This window comes from Pinus tabuliformis, chromosome 8 (genome assembly GCF_031772625.1).
Source record: "Pinus tabuliformis cultivar Carrire ecotype Pingquan chromosome 8, CPIR1, whole genome shotgun sequence".
Lineage (NCBI taxonomy): Eukaryota > Viridiplantae > Streptophyta > Pinopsida > Pinales > Pinaceae > Pinus > Pinus tabuliformis.
The window spans coordinates 1,845,214,307-1,845,234,006 of NC_142294.1; the positions used below are offsets into that span (position 1 = coordinate 1,845,214,307).

A 19,700-nucleotide genomic window follows, 5' to 3' on the forward strand; every position below is an offset into this window, starting at 1 on the left:
AAGGCACTTCATCGAATAGATGGGTGCACTCTCTAATTTGGTAGAGATGGGAACAGTTGTGGGATTATACTTGGAGCAGATGCCACCTATCTCGAAAAGGGTGTAGGGAATGTTAACTCTCAATTGAATAAGGGTAACTCGATTCATTTACAGAATCTCTTTTATGTACCTAATCACAAGAAGAACCTGGTGTCCATCTCGGAAATGGAAGTCAAAGGTTTCAGGGTGGCATTCATCGATGGAAAGGTACGTGTTAAAAAATATAATTTTCAAAGATGCTTTTTCTCATGGGTTCAAGGTTGGCAATTTGTATCAAGTTGCAGGATGGTCCATTGGGGATCATGTCAATTGACATATCGCATCTATAACACCGGAGGTCTACCTATGGGGCCCTACCTGATGTGAGTCAAATGGTGATAGGGATGTCTGAATTCAAGTAGAGCATGAAGGTACATGTCTGAGATGTACCGAAGGAAAATCTTATAAGGGGACCATTCCCCTCATGCAGCAGGTCCACAGGTTTGGAACAACCCGAGGAGTTTGAGATTCATGATCGGGAATCTCATGTATACAGGTGGAAGAAAGCCCTCTATGGCTTGAAGCAAAACACCCCAGGCATAGTATGAGAGGATTGATAGTTGTCTGATGAAGCTGAGATTCACTAGGAGTGAAACCGATCCAAACCATTACCCAAAGGTTGTGGATGATAGACCTCTCATACCGACACCTTATGAGGACAACCTATTTCTGACAGGTGCAGACCCTCTCATTTGCAGAAGTAAGAGGGATTTGGATTCCGGATGTGGAATGATAAACTACAAGCCTGTGACTACCTCGAGGATCTTAACTTTCAGAAGTTATATGGTAGTGATGTCGAACCAGATTTGGGAAATGCCTCTGAGTTTCATAAACTCAGTCGCGTTGATGTTCTTGGTGAACTTCCGTCCGGACATATGTTTTGCAGTTAGCATGGTGAGCTCATATTTGGTTGAGCCTCAATGGATTGGTGCCAAGAATCTTCTGAGATATCTTCGGGGCACAATCTCTCATGATTGAGTTACACTGCCGAAAATATGAAACTGCATGATTATTCAAATGTTGACTGGGCAGGCAGTGTGGAGGATCACTAGAGCACTTCTCAGTGCTGGTTCTCTTTGGATTTTGCTTCAATATCATGGATGAGCAGGAAGCAGAAGTCGGTTGCTATAAGCACCGCCGAGACCGAATACATAGCTACGAGTATGATCTTGTGTGAAGCTGCATGGTTGCAGAAGCTCTTAAGTGAGTTGTTTGTACAAATGATGAATACCACTGTGATTCTCTGTGACAACCAGAGGGGGGATTCGATTATTGAAGAATCTCGTATTCGATGATTGCTCCAACAAATAGACATCAGATACTGCCTTATCTGAGATATGGTAAGTCAATGAGCGAGGAGGCTCCATCGCATTGAAACTGATGTACAGGTCGCAGACATTCTGTCAAAGCCCCGGGGAAAGGTCAAATCTATGACTTTCCCGAATGACTTGGAGTCGTTGAGAGACCTTCTTATAAGGGTCCTGCATGTTGCATGCATTGAGCTCTGAGAGCTCGGGGGGGCTTAGGGTACTTACTAGAGCAACATACGACCACAGGGCAACTCACCCTCCCCTGGTGGTGCACTATGAATAGGATGATTAGTTCTTCTGTGGGGCGGGATGATTAGTTCTCCCGTGGCAACTGTGGAACAGGATGATTAGTTCTCCTGTGGGCCGGGATGATTAATTCTCCCGTGGCAACTGTGGAACAGGATGATTAGTTCTCCTGTGGGCCAAGATGATTTGTTCTCCGTGGCAACTATGGAACAAGATGATTAGTTCTCCTATGGAACAGGATGATTAGTTCTCCTGTGGGCCAGGATGATTAGTTCTTCGTGGCATCCACTGACAGGATGATTTGTTCTCCTGTGGACAAGATGATTAGTTCTCATGTCGAGGCATCCTACCCGTGCAGTATGGGACTCATGGGAAGTACCTCTCATCTGATCAATGAGCAAGGAAATGAGGATAGGGACCATAGTAGTACTATCGATGGACGCATCGCTGTATCTACCGTACTCTCTATGCTAGGATGACCTCCATTGATCTGGGATCAGCATGAGTGGTTTGAGACACTCTTTTGTGATATTGATCTGGGATCAATAAAACTGACTTCGAGTCAGTAAGAGTGATGTGACACACTCTCTTTAGATGAAAGTGACTTCGGGTCAGCAGAGAATGGTATGAGACATTCTCGGTTAATTCTTCTTCTTCATGGTTCAGCAGAGCAGAGCAAAGCAGACCAGAGCAGAGTTCAGCAGATCAAAGCAGAGCAGAACTCAGCAAATCAGAGCAGTGCAAAGCACTGATGGCAGAGATAGTACAGTTGAACATATGGATCAACGGATGGAGTTCTCCCTAGTTGAGAGGGAATGTTAAAATTGGCAACTAGGGCTAAACTCCATGTGGGTCATCTTATTTATGGCAGCTGATATTTTTCTTGGATCCCTCTCATCGAAAGGTGTAGGATTGATCTAAAGATCATCCGATTCCAATAAGTATTCATGGAGTTATGAATTTATTTGCATTATAAGACAATTCGTCAAGGTCGGCCAGCAACCAAATAAACCCCACATGTGCTCAACGTTTTAGTATAAATAGAGGTAGCCTTCAAGTCATTTCAACACACTTGGGATCTCTTCCTCTCTCTACTTGTCTTTGGCTTTTAGTAGGAGAAATCCTAAGGAATAACATTGCCTTGATCTAGAGGGCAAAAAGTCAGAACTGCCCAAAAAAGCTAGAAAAGCCGGAACTGTTGGAAAAGTCAAAAAAGTCGGAATTGCCGAAAATGCTGGATAAGCCGGAACAACCAGAAAAGCTAGAACTGCCAGAAATACCGAAAAACCGAAACTGCCAAAAAAGCCAGAAAAGCCAGCACTGTAGGAACTGCCGGAAAAGACGGAACTGTCAGAAAAGCAGAAATTGTCGGAAAAGCCATAAATGCCGAAAAAGTTGGAACTGCCGGAAATGTTGGGACTGCCGAGAACAACCGGAACTGTCAGAACTGCCGGAAACAGCCGGAATTGCCAGAACTGTTGGGAACTGCCGAAACAACCGGAGCATCTGTCTCCGAAGGAGAGAAGCATGCAAGGAACAACTAACTAACATTAGGACAGTTGTATGGTACTTAGCAGCAAATACACCAAGCATGCAATGTCACAACTAGCATGCAAGGGACAACTAGCATGCAACAACAAGCATGCTAAGGACAACAAGCATGCTAGGGACAACAAGCAAGCAAGGTGCAGCCAACACATAGGTCAGGATGGCAACATGGTGCAGCAATGGCACATAATGCAGTACAGTGATGGGTACAGTCATGATTAATGAAGCGTGATGAGATGCAGCATAGTGATAATGGGTGCAGCATGGTGCAGCGCAGTGAAGTGCAGCATGATGACGAAATGCAGCACAACGATAAGTGAAGGAGTCAACTTGGAGAATTAATTGAAGCAGCATGTCTTCAACTGATCTCATGTATCATCTTCTTAGAGATGATCTATGCTCTTATCTAGATAAGTCAAAGTGTTGACTTCTATTGTAAACATACTATCTCTCTCTCTCTCTCTCTCTCTCTCTCTGTTGAACTATTGAAGAGCATATAAGAATAATTGATCAAGGGTTTCCCAACATTGGGGTTTGTCCCTGGCTAGCGCCACATCTTGTGTCCTCTTGTCTTGGCTTGTCTTCTGCGATTTATGTTTATGTTCTATCTGCAATTTACTTTAATGCTGATGTGATTGCTAATCTAGAAAAGATATTGTCCTAACTGTGAAAATTGAAATAAATTGCTCTAAGCATAGAACATACCTAAAATTAACAAAATCCTATTGTCCCAAAAGTCACAAATTTTGTTGCAAGGATCCAAAATGATTTCCCATTTCTAGATATTGGGATTTCAATTCATCTCATGTCCAAAGGTGACTAGATCCTTTGCATGATATTGATGCAGGATGCTTTCCACATGGTTCTAGGATAGAACATGAAGTGGATGGACATATTAACATAGCAGGCTCATTCAATCTTTTCATGGGATAGAGAAATTTTCAGCAAAGTGGATATCTAAGGAAGTCAAGGTGAATACCTCCCTAGCTAAGAGGGAATGTTGACTTTTGGGTAGCTGCGGGAGGTATCCCCCAGCTACACAAGTTGGCTAAAGAAAGAAAAAATAATTAAATTTTAAATTGGTCAGGTCAGCCCCAAAAATTTAAGTGCACCAAAAGGACACTATAAAAAAGTATTTGATCTCCTCATTTCACCACTCAATTCATCAACTCGGAGCATCTGAGACAAGAAGAAATCTGGAGTAGACGGAGACACAAAAGGAGGAGCAAAATTTGAGACTCTTCTAAGGACGGATTTGTGAAAGAAAAGCTTTCTGACCAGAGGACGAATTAGAGACTCATCTGTATCTTCCTTCTCAGTCTGAAACAGTCCTTCACCACTCAAGTTGGCTCAAGAAAGACAAAATAATTAAATTTTAAATTGGTCAGGTCGGCCCCAAAAGTTTAAGTGCACCACAAGGACACTGTAAAAGGGTATTTGATCGCCTCATTTCACCACTCAATTCATCAACTCAGAGCATCTGAGACAAGAAGAAATCTGGAGTAGACCGAGACTCAAAAGGAGGAGCAAAGTTTGAGACTTTTCTAAGGACAGATTTGTGAAAGAAAAGCTTTCTGACCAGAGGGCGAATTAGAAACTTGTTTGTATCTCCCTTTCTCACTGAGACAGTCCTTCTGAGGCTGGTCCGAAATTTTCTAAGGCAGATCTGAGCTTCCAATCTGAGGTTTCTAAGGCAGAGGTTTTCTGAGGCTGATCGAGTTTTATGACAGGTCCAAACTAGGGGTTCTTTGTAAGGTCCAAATCTACAGTTTCGGAGGCTATCTGAAGCATGTTTTGGCCTCCTTTCAAGACTGATCCCTGAGGCAACCATCCAAAATCGTGAGGCACAACTCAGGCTGACTAATGCTGAGTATAAGGCTAAGTCCAAGACAGTTTCGAGGGTGATCAAGGCTAGCTGAGTTTGCTTGCAGTATATGCTAAAAGTTAGTAAGGTTTACTGAAGCATATGTGTCCTGGACTAAACTGAAGTGTGTTCCTTGAACAGCCCTTTATGCGAGAATAAGTTTAGAGCAGATATTGGTGCCTGTCTTTGATACTTGTAGAAGTCTTGAAGCAGAAGCTTTGAAGCAGCCCTTTGATGAAGTTGAGTACTAGCAGGCTTTGACAAAATTTTGAGCAAACCTTGGAGAAGCTTCTGCTACCTAGGTTGACTAGTAAATATCAGATTGTACTTTTGCTGAACTGAACAATTTATCCTAGAAAAGATTGCTGGGTTTTCTCCCGAGTTTGGGTTTTGTTAAATTGGCAACTAGGGCCAAACTCCATGTGGGTCAGCTTATTTATGGCAGCTGATAATTTTATTGGATCCCTCTCGTCGAGAGGTGTAGGATTGATCCAAAGATCATCCAGTTCCGATAAGTATTTATGGAGATATGAATTTATTTTGTTTATGTAATTATTATCAAGCCGACCAGCACTTATGTAGGGTCTAGAAGCCCAACTGACGTGTCTATTCAACCCCTACAAGTTAGTATAAATAAAAGAAGATTTGATGTCATTTGAGACATACATTAGTGTGGTGATCTCTTCCTCTCCACGTTTTGGGTTTTTGGAGCAGGAGAGAGACACCATGAAAATGTACGCTGGCCTATGATGCCCTAGCCACAGTAAATCTATCAGCGACATTTAAGGGTGCCCTAGCCATAGCATTTGAGGGTACTCTTGACAGCAATAAATGATAATCTAATGCAGCAAAGGGAGGCACTTATACGCAGTCTAGAAGAGACTTAATTCCACTAAGAAAGGAGGTTCTAAACGCAACCATAAGATGCCCTAAGTCACAGCAAAGGGAGGCTCAATATGCAGTCCATGAAGGCACAGTAATTAGATTCTTATACGCTGTTCTATATGCAGCAAGAAGAGGGACTTCGCTGTCCCTATAGACACAGTCCTAGGAGACCCTTTAACGCAGGTAAGAAGATGCCCTAGGTACAGTTCAGTGGGTGCCCAATCCGCAGTCATAATGTGCCCTAGCCGCAGGCTTATGAAGAATCTTATAATGCAATTCTGTTCACGCAAAGGATACATGCAGTCCTGTACACTTGTTATATGCAGTCAAATGGATTAGAAGTATCCTCGGGAGGGTCTAAGGTACAGTATCCCTGTAGCAGACAGCAGTATAACTTGGCATAGGAATATATTACAATGAGAAGACCAGATCTATTATTCTCAGCATACTTGTAACTTGATGATCTCATAACAGTATACCTCAACGTCCTTCATTCTTGCTTCAACCACACATATTTGTGATCACTGTCTCAGTCCGGATACCTTCGTGGAAAGATACAACAGAAAAATGATCTTGGTGATACAGCTGTGAAGTTGTAACGGCGATGGTTTCAGTATCAAGTAAGATCTTGTTAAAGGCTGTTGTAGTAATGACAATGATAGTTACATTCTCGGCATATACAGAAGTATTTTTGTGCCTCACTGTCTGGGTCTAATGGAGATCATAGTAATGCTGTAGTTGCTATCTCAGTCTCAGCATTGATGTGATCATGTTGGAGAGGATTTAAGTGATGACTGTGTCCACTACACTCTAAGCATAATCTACAGTGATAGAATGGCATACCTGTAGCAGCCACATGACAATGAATAGCAGTGATAGAATGTCATCTGTTAAGGCAGCAACATGATGATGATGCACATTAGTATGGGCAGCATGAAGTTGAAAGATGATCATGGATATGAAGGGCAGCATGATGATGGATAAGATCATGGACATGGGCAACATGATGTAGATCATGGACAGCATGATGTATGAGCAGCGTGATGTATGAGATCATGAGCATCATGATGGTGCTACACAGTAAGGTGCAGCAAATGGACGAGATGCAGCACGATGATAGGTGAAGGAGTCACCTTGGAGGATCAGTTGAAGCAGAATGTCTTCAACTGATCTCATCGTTATAGAAGATGATCTATGCTCAGATCTAGACAAGTCAAAGTGTTGACTTCTGTTGTAAATGTACTCTCTCTCTCTCTCTTTCTCTGTTGAACTCTGAAGATAAAAGAAGAATTGATCAAAGGGTTTCCCCACACATTGTGGGGTTTGTCCCTGGCTCGCGCCATATCTTGTGTCCTCTTGTCTTGGCTTGTCTTCTGCGTTTTATATTTATGTTCTATCTGCAGTTTATCATTATGCTGATGTGATTGCTATCTGTGAAAATTTAAATAAATTGCTCTAGCATAGAACATACCAAAATTTAACATGGTATCAGAGCTAAGGTGAAGACAATGCCCAAGCAAGAGTGAAAGAGCAATCACCGAAGACAGTTGGGACAAGACAAAAGGATCAATGGGTTCCTCATAATTCACCTAGGGTGAAGTCTAAGCAGAGAATGTTATCAGAATGGCGCAGCGGAAGATTATGATGGTCCATCTTAAGATCACTTCATTGGGAAGTTCGGATCTAAGGGTGGAAGGAAAGGCGGATGCCTTGTTGAAATAAGTTCGGCCGTTATGCGTAGGAGTGTTCGAATGGCAGAGACACATATCTTGATGAAGATAACAATCATTCCTTGGACATCTTCTATGATCAAAAGATTGACTGGTAATGCAGGTCATCAAGGAAATGGTTGACGCTTCCACGAAAGCAAGGAACCCCAAAATCTCTTTTATGTACCTGATTGAACCTGATGTCCATCTCGGAAATGGAAGTCAAAGGTTACAAGGTGGCACTTATCAATGGAAAGGTACGTGTTTGAAAATAGATATTTTAAAGATGTTTTTGAGTTCAGGGTTGTATCAAGTTGCAGGAAGTCCACTGGGGACCATGTCCATTGACTCAGCTCTAGAGGTCTGTGAGTCAAATGGTGACTAGGATGCCTGAATTCAAAAGGAAGCATGAAAGTACATGTCTGAAATGTACCAAAGGAAAATATTATAAGGGTACCATTCCCCTCATGCAGCAGGTTCACAGGTTTGGAACAACCCGAGGAGTTTGAGAATCATGATCAAGGAATCTCATGTATACAGGTGGAAGAAAGCCCTCTATGGCTTGAAGAAAAACACCTCAGGCATAATATGAGAGGATTGATAGCTGTCTAATGCAGCTGAGATTCACTAGGAGTGAAACCATTACTCGAAGGTTGTGGATGATAAACTTCTCGTACCGGCACCTATGTCTGACAGGTGCAGACCCTCTCATTTATAGGAGACAGAGGGAGTTGGATTCTGAATGTGGGAAGATAAGATGCAAGCTTGTGACTGCCTCGAGGATCTTAACTTTCAGAAGTTATATGGTAATGATGTCGGACCAGATTTGGGAAATGCCTCTAAGTTTCATAAACTCATTCGCATTGATGTTCTTAGAGAACCTCCGTCCGGACATCTGTGTTGCAGTTAGCATGGTGAGCTCATATTTGGTTGAGCCTCACTAGATTGGTGCCAAGAATATTCTAAGATATCTTCAGGGCACAATCTCTCATGAATTGAGATACACTGCCGGAAATATGAAACCACATGATTATTCGAATGATGAGTGGGCAGGAAGTATGGAGGATCTCTAGAGCACTTCTCAGTGTTGTTTGGAATCTGCCTTGATATCCTGGATGAGCAGGAAGCAGAAGTCGGTGACTCTGAACACCACCAAGGCAGAATACATTGCTGATAGTATGGCCTTCTGTGAGGCAGTCTGGTTGCTGAAGCTCTTCAGTGAGCTGTTTGTACACATGATGAATACCACTGTGAATCTCTGTGACAACCAGAAATGGGATTCGATTATTGAGGAATCCCGTATTTGACAATTGCTCCAGCAGATAGACATCAATTACTGCCTTATCTGGGATATGGTAAGTCGATGATCAAGGAGGCTCCATCGCACTGAGATGATGTATAGGACAGAGCCCTGAGGAAAGATCAAATTTGTGATTTTCCCTAACGACTTGGAGTTGTCGAGAGACCTTTGTAAAAGGGTCCTGCTTGTTGCATACATTGAGCTCTGGGAGCTTTGGGGGGCTTGCAGTTCTATTGGAGCAACATACGACCACAGGGTGACTCACCCTCCCCTGGTGGTGCGCACTGAAACAAGATGATTCGCTCTCTTGAGGGACAAGATGATTCGCTCTCTTGTGTAGCAGGATGATTAGTTCTCCTGTGAGGCCTGGATTGATGTGTTCTCCATGGCGATTGTAGCAGGATTGATGTGTTCTCCTGTGAGGCCTGGATTGATGTGTTCTCCATGGCGATTGTAGCAGGATTGATGTGTTCTCCTGTGAGGCCTGGATTGATGTGTTCTCCATGGCGATTGTAGCAGGATTGATGTGTTCTCCTGTGAGGACAGGATTGATTAAGTTCTCCTGTCGAGGCATCCTACCCATGCAGTCTGGGACTCATGGGAAGTACCTCTCATCTGATCAATGAGCAGGGAAATGAAGTTAGGGACCATAGTAGTACCGATGGACGCATCGTTGTATCTACCGTACTCCCTACGCTAGGATGTCCTCCATTGATCTGGGATCAATGATACTGGTTTGGGACCAGTGGTAGGAGTTGTACATGCTATGACGCTGACTTCGGGTCGGCTGAGACTGGTCTGGGACCAGTGGTACATACTCCGAGACTGACTTCGTGTCAGTACAGTACTGGTCTGGGACCAGTGAGAGTGGTACATACTATGACGCTGACTTCGGGTCGGTTGAGACTGGTCTGGGACCAGTGGTACACTCTCTGAGACTGCGATACTGGTCTGGGACCAGTGGTAGGAGTGGTACTTACCTTGAAGCTGACTTCGGGTCAGTTGAGACTGGTCTGGGACTAGTGGTATGCACTCTGAGACTGACTTCAGGTCAGTGGAGAATGATATGACTCATTCTCGATCAATTCTTCTTCTTCATAGTTCAGCAGAGATGAGCAGAGCAGAGCAAAGCCAGCAGAGCTGAGTAGAGCCAGCAGAGCTAGGCAGAGTAGTGCAAGGCACTAATGGCAGAGATAGTACAGTCGTACATATGGATCAGCAGATGGAGTTCTCCCTAGTTGAGAGGGAGTGTTAAATTGGCAACTAGGGCCAAACTCCATGTGGGTCAGCTTATTTATGGCAGCTGATATTTTTATTGGATCCCTCTCGTCGAGAGGTGTAGGATTGATCCAAAGATCATCCAGTTCCGATAAGTATTTATGGAGATATGAATTTATTTTGTTTATGTAATTATTATCAAGCCGACCAGCACTTATGTAGGCTCTAGAAGCCCAACCGACGTGTCTATTCAACCCCTACAAGTTAGTATAAATAAAAGAGGATTTGATGTCATTTGAGACATACATTAGTGTGGTGATCTCTTCCTCTCCACGTTTTGGGTTTTTGGAGCAGGAGAGAGACACCATGAAAATGTACGCTGGCCTATGATGCCCTAGCCACAGTAAATCTATCAGCGACATTTAAGGGTGCCCTAGCCATAGCATTTGAGGGTACTCTTGACAGCAATAAATGATAATCTAATGCAGCAAAGGGAGGCACTTATACGCAGTCTAGAAGAGACTTAATTCCACTAAGAAAGGAGGTTCTAAACGCAACCATAAGATGCCCTAAGTCACAGCAAAGGGAGGCTCAATATGCAGTCCATGAAGGCACAGTAATTAGATTCTTATACGCTGTTCTATATGCAGCAAGAAGAGGGACTTCGCTGTCCCTATAGACACAGTCCTAGGAGACCCTTTAACGCAGGTAAGAAGATGCCCTAGGTACAGTTCAGTGGGTGCCCAATCCGCAGTCATAATGTGCCCTAGCCGCAGGCTTATGAAGAATCTTATAATGCAATTCTGTTCACGCAAAGGATACATGCAGTCCTGTACACTTGTTATATGTAGTCAAATGGATTAGAAGTATCCTCGGGAGGGTCTAAGGTACAGTATCCCTGTAGCAGACAGCAGTATAACTTGGCATAGGAATATATTACAATGAGAAGACCAGATCTATTATTCTCAGCATTCTTGTAACTTGATGATCTCATAACAGTATACCTCAACGTCCTTCATTCTTGCTTCAACCACACATATTTGTGATCACTGTCTCAGTCCGGATACCTTCGTGGAAAGATACAACAGAAAAATGATCTTGGTGATACAGCTGTGAAGTTGTAACGGCGATGGTTTCAGTATCAAGTAAGATCTTGTTAAAGGCTGTTGTAGTAATGACAATGATAGTTACATTCTCGGCATATACAGGAGTATTTTTGTGCCTCAATGTCTGGGTCTAATGGAGATCATAGTAATGCTGTAGCTGCTATCTCAGTCTCATCATTGATGTGATCATGTTGGAGAGGATTTAAGTGATGACTGTGTCCACTACACTCTAAGCATAATCTACAGTGATAGAATGGCATACCTGTAGCAGCCACATGACAATGAATAGCAGTGATAGAATGTCATCTGTTAAGGCAGCAACATGATGATGATGCACATTAGTATGGGCAGCATGAAGTTGAAAGATGATCATGGATATGAAGGGCAGCATGATGATGGATAAGATCATGGACATGGGCAACATGATGTAGATCATGGACAGCATGATGTATGAGCAGCGTGATGTATGAGATCATGAGCATCATGATGGTGCTACACAGTAAGGTGCAGCAAATGGACGAGACGCAGCACGATGATAGGTGAAGGAGTCACCTTGGAGGATCAGTTGAAGCAGAATGTCTTCAACTGATCTCATCGTTATAGAAGATGATCTATGCTCAGATCTAGACAAGTCAAAAGTGTTGACTTCTGTTGTAAATGTACTCTCTCTCTCTCTTTCTCTGTTGAACTCTGAAGATAAAAGAAGAATTGATCAAAGGGTTTCCCCACACATTGTGGGGTTTGTCCCTGGCTCGCGCCATATCTTGTGTCCTCTTGTCTTGGCTTGTCTTCTGCGTTTTATATTTATGTTCTATCTGCAGTTTATCATTATGCTGATGTGATTGCTATCTGTGAAAATTTAAATAAATTCCTCTAGCATAGAACATACCAAAACTTAACAGGTTTCCCACGGCAAAATTTTGGTGTTTACTATGCATGGCTATTCTACTGTGATCTTTACAGTTTCTATTGCATTTACTGTTGAATTTTCCAAGTGTAATCGCTTAATGAAATTCTGGATGTGCTAAAGTAATACTATATATCACTGGAAGTAATTATCAGTTGCAGAAAATTGTGCTTGTCTAATTAGCGCTAGAAAATAAATAGCACTAACCCTTGTACAATGCAATAGTTTTATTTAGCACTTCAAAAATAATATTATTTGATCTCAACCATGACAACATTGAGGACAAAGCATCAAGTGACGGCATTACAGGCAAGAACATAGGCATGCACTTCTCCAAACTATGGTTTAGGGACAAAGCATCTTTGAAAGGGGAAGCAATGTAACATACATAAAAATATATAAATAGCACGATGTGATAATAATTAAATTATGATGATGATAATTATTCAACAGCTAAATGAATGCAACCCTTCACCCTTGTGACCAACCAATGACACGTATGTCATCACAATTGGTCTTGTAAAGCATCACATTTGAAGTCATCAATTATACGTTATATCCAAAATGGATATTTTATTTTATCCTATTTATTTTGGATATTCAATCAACGAACTAGTTTAGTTCATCACAGTAACCCTCTAGGCTGAAATAACATGAACAAGAGCATCTAGTCATGTTATTTCCCAAAGGTTAGCGCAATTGCTAGATGCTCTTGTGCAAAAGTTCACAAAGGTCTCCAGATCAGATCTCTTTAAGTCCTTTGGGTTTACAAACCAATATTTCAGTTGACAGTTGCTATCATCCTTCACCCAGAAGGTTAGGGAAATCATCACATCATCGCTCAAAATGCCTAATATGTGGGCAAGTGAGGGGCTGTATTTATTAACATGACCATATATATAAATATATATATCCCTGAGGGTTAGCACAATTGCTAGATGTAACCGTGCAAAAGCCACAAATGTCTTCAGATCAGATGTATCTAATTCCTTTGGGTTTACAAAGCAATATTTCAGTTTGCAGTTGCTATCATCCTTCATCCAGAAGATCAGAGAAATCATCACATCATCGCTCAAAATGCCTAACATGCAGGCAAGTGAGGACTGTATTTATTTCAAGAATATATATTTTTTCCAAGGAAACCCTAGGGGCCCTTCCCTACATTCTTAGATGACATCCCTAGCACAACCATGAACATAGACTAGTGTATCTCATCCAAGGGATTCAAACCAATCACCTGCTAGCACTGAACTAACAGCATACTCAACAGCATTGAAGACAACCCTATGTGCCTATATATATATATTGAAAGATTGATAAACCCGAAAAGAATCTTAATAGCTTATTTATGAATTAAAAAAATGGATTTCCATTAAAAACATTTTTAAATTACCATTAAATTTGTTCATATGCTTGATATTGATCAAATTTTGAAATTTGTCACCAGATACAGTAACTATGACTCCGACTCCTAAGACTCCTCTTTATCCTTTCCTCTAAATCTATTCCCTCCTAGGCATCTAAAATGAAGGAAAAATAGAGCATTATGAGATGATGAAAAGAATTGATGAGATATGTTCATGTTGACAAAATACCTCCATTTCAATAAGGTGCCCAATCATTGTCTCTGCTGGAGCCAAGCCTTCACGTAAAAAGTTTCCTACAACTTCATCCACACGCCTCGAGAGTACCGGAAATCTTTCCAGCTCAGGTACCTTACATTTATGGGCAATCTGCAATGCATGACAATATCCAATTAGCTTATCCTACAAGTATTCAACAGAAACAAAGTAAAAATGCATACAGTAAACAGAGTGTCCTCACTACCTTAATTAACTCATCATAAATAAAGCGTGCACACTGAATGCTCGGATCTAATAGCCGAGCAATCTGTCTTCGCACCAGAACTTCAAAGGGAACCTGCAAAATTGCATCAATCATTATAATCTCACTTGCAGCACATTATAGTGTTTAACTAGATTGTTAACAAAATTGACCCGTTACAAGTCTAGGTATTCTCTAATCAATAGACTTAATAAACAAGTAAGCTTAGGTTTCATAAGATCATTAACTACACGGTAACTGGCTGGTTGATGCCCATCTTCTCTGGTGATTTCCATTAGTTGTAATTTCAGTTTTAAAATTTTATTCTACTACAATATCACAGACATTCAAAAGTCTATTTCAGCATCCTCAAGGGACTCATTATTGACATACTGATACACTTAACATATTTAGGTAAAAAGATTATTTCAGCCAAAGAAACTTCCAAATTCCATAAAACTAAACATGGAAGAGCTAAATTAAAAGACATTTCTAGGGCATATAAGAAACCTACATTCAATCAAGGATGGCTTAAAAAAGGAAGATGGATAGAAAAACCCAAAGAAGACCCAATCTAAAGTAAACCAGCTGGCGAACATTTAAATACACTCGGAAATATTGGATTGAAAGAGAGGTACCTCAGGTACAAACAAAGCATTTCTTGGGCCAGTGGCATTTTGAATTGCCATTCGAATATCATCATCAGTTAAATCCTCACACGGGTCAACCTCCTGCAACAAACACAGTTTAATTTATAGCACATAAGACATCACATTATGCATTGCTAAAACTGTTAGAGAGCAATAATATTAATTCAACGCAAATATGTCAATGTCAAGACATTAAGGTCTATACAAGGTTTCACAAAAAGGTAAAGAAGATATGTTTAACATGCAATTTTTCTTTCAGCCATATAGTTAAAAATTAAGAAAATCACCTCTAAGCTCTTGACAAAAATCAACTGAAATATATAATGGATGCGTGCTCCTCCTGACAACTCTGCTGTAGACATTTCCTCATTTTTACCCTCCACCATTGAGGAAAATGCTGCCAAATCAAACAGTGGCAAGAGAATAAGACATTAGTAATTTCTTGTAAACATTGTATGCTAACTTGCTGTGTGACAATACCTAGTGAACAAAGAACTATGATCCTAAGTTTCATTACCCAGGGAAAACATAAACATACTGGAAACATGACCCTTAAAAAATTAAGAAACAGGGAAATGTGATATATGTGTTTTTTCAGAAAATTATATTGAAACTTTGAAAGAAAGAATTCAACATTACAACTGAAAATACAGATTCATCAATAAATGAGCAAGAACATTTAAATGAGAAACATAAGAGACATGGGACAAGTGATACATAATGCAAGGTGATATCTAAAAACAGCCTTCATTTTTTATGAGGCTATCTATCCAAAATTAACATTTATATATGAGCCTTCGAGCTACAATGTTACATGTATGAACTATGAACAGTGAGCTAAGGTAGTAAACCCAAAATTGAATAACAAACATGTTCATATTCATCATTGAAAATAGAACAAGCATATTCAACGATGGAATGTGGATTTGTGAAAGAGCATTCCACTTCTAGGTTCATCGAGATTCAATGCAGCAAGAGAGATGTCCAAGTCAGGGCATTCCAAATCCACATTCCATTATTTCAAAGGTCCGCTACTATACTATGGACCCCAACAAGATGCAAGGCAAAGGTTGGAATGCACATAAACAAGATCCTCAGCCTTCTATGAACTCAAACTAGTGTGCTTCACTATATGAATAAAATCATAGATGCTCCAATTTATTTCTGTTGATGAAGGCCTTGCCAATTGTGAAAGAAGGCTTTCCATGACAAATTCACAATCTAACTGGATTAATGGTGCTTCTCTCATCCAAAGCCGATATCTCGAAATATTCATCCCAACCGGCAGCAAAACTAGCAAATTCTTCCTTCACCTTGCTACATTCATGGGCTAGAAGATTCTCATAAGGGTCCTTTTCACTCAATTGGCCACCTCCCTATCCTTACATGGTGCTGAACTCTTAACATTGCTTCGAACAATGACGTCTTGTTAAATTTAGATAACAATGGTAAGTTCTATGCTTAAGCACAATTTACTTCAATGTTCCTTTAGCAGTCCAATGACAATTTCCAATTATATCTAGTAGCAATCACATTAACTTATAAACATTGACAGTAAATGCAAATAGAACATAAAATCATATGTAGAAGACAAGCCAAGACAAGAGGACACAAGATGTGGCAGATGCCAAGGACAAACCCCAATGTGGGGAAACCCTTTGATCAAATCTTCTTATTCTTTTTCAATAGTTCAGCAGAGAGAGAAAGTGTACAAATATCATAAATACAAGCCCAAAACAGATCTGCCAAATCAGCAGTCAAATCAGCAATCAATACAGCTAACCAGAAAGTCACCGGTGGTCAAAGCTGCCACAAATCATCCTCTAATCAGCTCGGTCAACAGCAAAAAAATGCGGCCTCCAAAGAGTGTCAAAGTCAACCCAAAACAGCTCAGTCAACCCAAACAAACCTTGCTGTAATTTCTGCGGTCAAACCAGAAAGTCAACGCTGCAGTCAACACGGTCAAACAGTCCCCAATCACCTCAAATTTCATGCCAAAGAATGCAGCCTGAAAAGATCAAAAATATGCCCCAAAACAGAAGTCAATGCATCATTAAAATGTCCAATGACCAAGTCAATGCTGCCCTAATCACAGAAATCTGCCTTCCTTCCACACATGCAAAGAAGAGAGAGCCTCCAAGTGTACGAACCAATCAAGAGAGGAGAGAGAAGATGATGTGATGAGATGAGTGATGTCCAAATGAGAGAAGGGTCACTCCTATTTATACAATTCATTGAGGGTGAGGAGACACATCCATTGGGCTTCATGAGCCTACATTTCACTGAGGCCGACCTTGACAATTTGTCCATGAGAAAGAATAAATTCAAAATTCCATTTCTGCTTGTCAAAATGAGATGACCTTTATATCAAAATTGTACCTCTCGGAAAGTTGAATCCAATGCAATAATCATCTCCACCATATGAGCTTTCATAAGGTGGAATTTGGCCCTAGTTGCCAATTTTAACATGTCTTCAACATAAAATCTTCGGTTTAGGGCATGTGCTAGAGTGTGCAATGGAGTATTCAACTAGTTCCACCTCTCGACAATGATTTTCTTCACCGTGTCAGTGAAATGAGCATCAACAAATAAAATCTGAGCAGACTATTGTGCAAAGATTTCCATAGTTTTTTCAATCATGGTATCAATACCATCGTAAACCTCTCCCAAAAATGTCTTGTCTATGACGGCACTTTAGGGAAGCTCAAATGTAGAGGATGTGAACTTGAGCAAGAAATTTATCTTGTTCCACCACTCCTCCTCAAGACGCAATTTACGCACCATAGTGTCTCACTCTATATTTGCTTGACTCGATTCAACCCAATGTTGACTCAACCCCATAGAAATTAATAATTGCTTAACCTCAACAAGGCAGCCCAACATAATGAAGTCTAAGACATATTCTGTCTCAGAAGCTTTCAACAACTCTAACTTGGAGAACTCTCAAAATATTGCGTGACACTGGTGGTTGTTGGTGATGAATTCGATTATCACCCTTGTTTGTCCCATGAGTTCCTTAATCCTTGGAACCTTAGTGTCAATCTCTTCTAAGATCAAATTTAAATAATGGACAACAAAAGAAGTCCAAAAAATGTGATCATATATGCTCTCAACAATCACTTTGCAAACTGGTGCATTATCAATGATCACTTGCACCACCTTAGCAGGCCACATTTTCTTAATAGCTTTGATTAAAATATTAGCAATGAATAGAATGTCCTTAACCTCCAGTAAACAGTCTTCAACTTTCAAAAACATTGCTCCTGTTGGTGCGGTGGCAATGATATCAATACAAGACAATGGTAACCCCAGAGCTATTCCATGAAGCACTAAACAAGCTCCTTTTTGAGTAGTTCAATTCAAACTTTTCATAGTTGGGTCCCTTAAAACCTTGAAGAGTTGTGTTAATTGTGCTCACCATGTCTTGCCAATAAGGGAACCGAACAATGATAAAAGGGATATAACAAGCATATATGGCCCTTGCCACTCTTGTTTCAACTTGTTCTCTCCCTTAAAGAATCACCATCTTAGCTATTCTACTCTCTTTAATTGGAAAAGATGGACTTCTAGCACTTTATGATGCTACTACTTGTTGTTGAGTTGCTCTACTCTTCCTTGCTTCATGCACAATCCTTGGCTCAATGTTTGGAGCTTAAAGAGTGGCATTGGCAAGTTGTTCATGTCTTTTCTTAAGCCCATCAATGTCTTCCTAGTCAATCTCATACTTTCTCCTCTCTTCTAGGTCACTTGCCTGTGGGCAACAATGAAAACCCTTTCCTGAGTCATGCTCAAATCACCCTAGTTGAAATTGTTGAAGAAAAGGGTAACTAGGTTCAGTATTTGTCAATGTAATTTTGACAATTGTACTTGTCAAGAAAAAGAATTATTATTTTTATAAATTATATGTTCTCACGTCTAAGAAAGTCAAAGAGTCAAAATTATATTGAGGAGCTCTCCTTGAGCATTTATGTAATGAACATGAGTCAACCTAGTGTCAAGTAGCCCTCCAAGACAAGCACCATCCTCCAACGAAGAACACTGCAAGCAAAATGATGGAAGAGAAACATTAAGTCGGCCTCAAATGAATATTAACATCAAGTCGGCTCACATATGGAGACACATCTCTTCGCTGGACAAGTTGGTTCAAATACAGGGGCAAACCACTATATATACCCAGTCAGGGTCTGCACAGAAAAGGAGAAGACAGAATTTCGAATTCCTCTGAAACTTTGGAGGTGTAGGAAGGTACAGCCTCGGCGATGATTGCACTCCCCTCTGAAATCTTGGTCAAGTTCAGGCTTACAGAAATCTCAGATAAAGGTGCAGGATAGTGTTTCGGTTAGGAGAAGGATCCCTTTGGTTTTTCGGATAAGGATGACTGTTGTACACACTCACATACTCTCACAGTTTCGGATAAGAAACTCAGTAATACCACAGTGATATATATTCTCGACATAGCCATGACAAGTAAGATCTCAATAAAGATTGCAGTGCAATCATGATGAACATAGTTACATTCTCGGTCAAGATGCAATCATGATCCTAACATGGTCGTGATCTCGATAAAGGCTACGATAAGACATTCATGATCTCAGTGGATCAAAAGGCAGCTCTCCAATACATATCACAACATGGAAGATCTAGTTGATGAAGACTTCGATGAAGGGACAGCAAAGATGTTGCAGCAGTAATGAAGTGATGTAGTAGTGATTGCCTTGATGGTGCAGTAATGAAGATGATCTCAACAGTGACAAAGAAGAGGATTGGTGTCTTGGTCTTGGAGTGGCCTAGTAGGTCAAGGATCATGGTCTTGGTATTCGTCAAGTAGAATCTCTATAAGAAGAATTATGTGCAGGATTTCCTCTCCAAGAGGGAGAGGTTTTGGCCCTGTCAGAATGCCAACTTCTTATGTTCTTGTCTCTTTGTTTTGTTAGCAGTTTGATGAAGTAAAGACACACACTCATAATAAGAAGAAGATCAAGATAAGATAAATTGTAAAAGCATTTCACAAATTGTTATCAAGTATAGAAGAATCTATCTAATGCTAACTGCCCC

The 19,700-nt window shown here is 40.7% G+C and overlaps 1 protein-coding gene across 1 annotated transcript in view; it reads right to left on the minus strand.

Moving 5' to 3' along the window:
- Positions 1-19,700, minus strand: part of LOC149243639 (dynamin-related protein 3A-like) — a 92,919-nt gene that overhangs the window by 61,908 nt on the left and 11,311 nt on the right. Inside the window, exons 11-14 of the mRNA XM_089374592.1 lie at positions 14,933-15,042; positions 14,634-14,726; positions 13,999-14,091; positions 13,767-13,904 (exon numbers count right to left, since the gene is read on the minus strand). Coding sequence (XP_089230718.1) covers positions 13,767-13,904; positions 13,999-14,091; positions 14,634-14,726; positions 14,933-15,042 — 434 coding nt within the window. The remainder of the gene's footprint in view (positions 1-13,766; positions 13,905-13,998; positions 14,092-14,633; positions 14,727-14,932; positions 15,043-19,700) is intronic.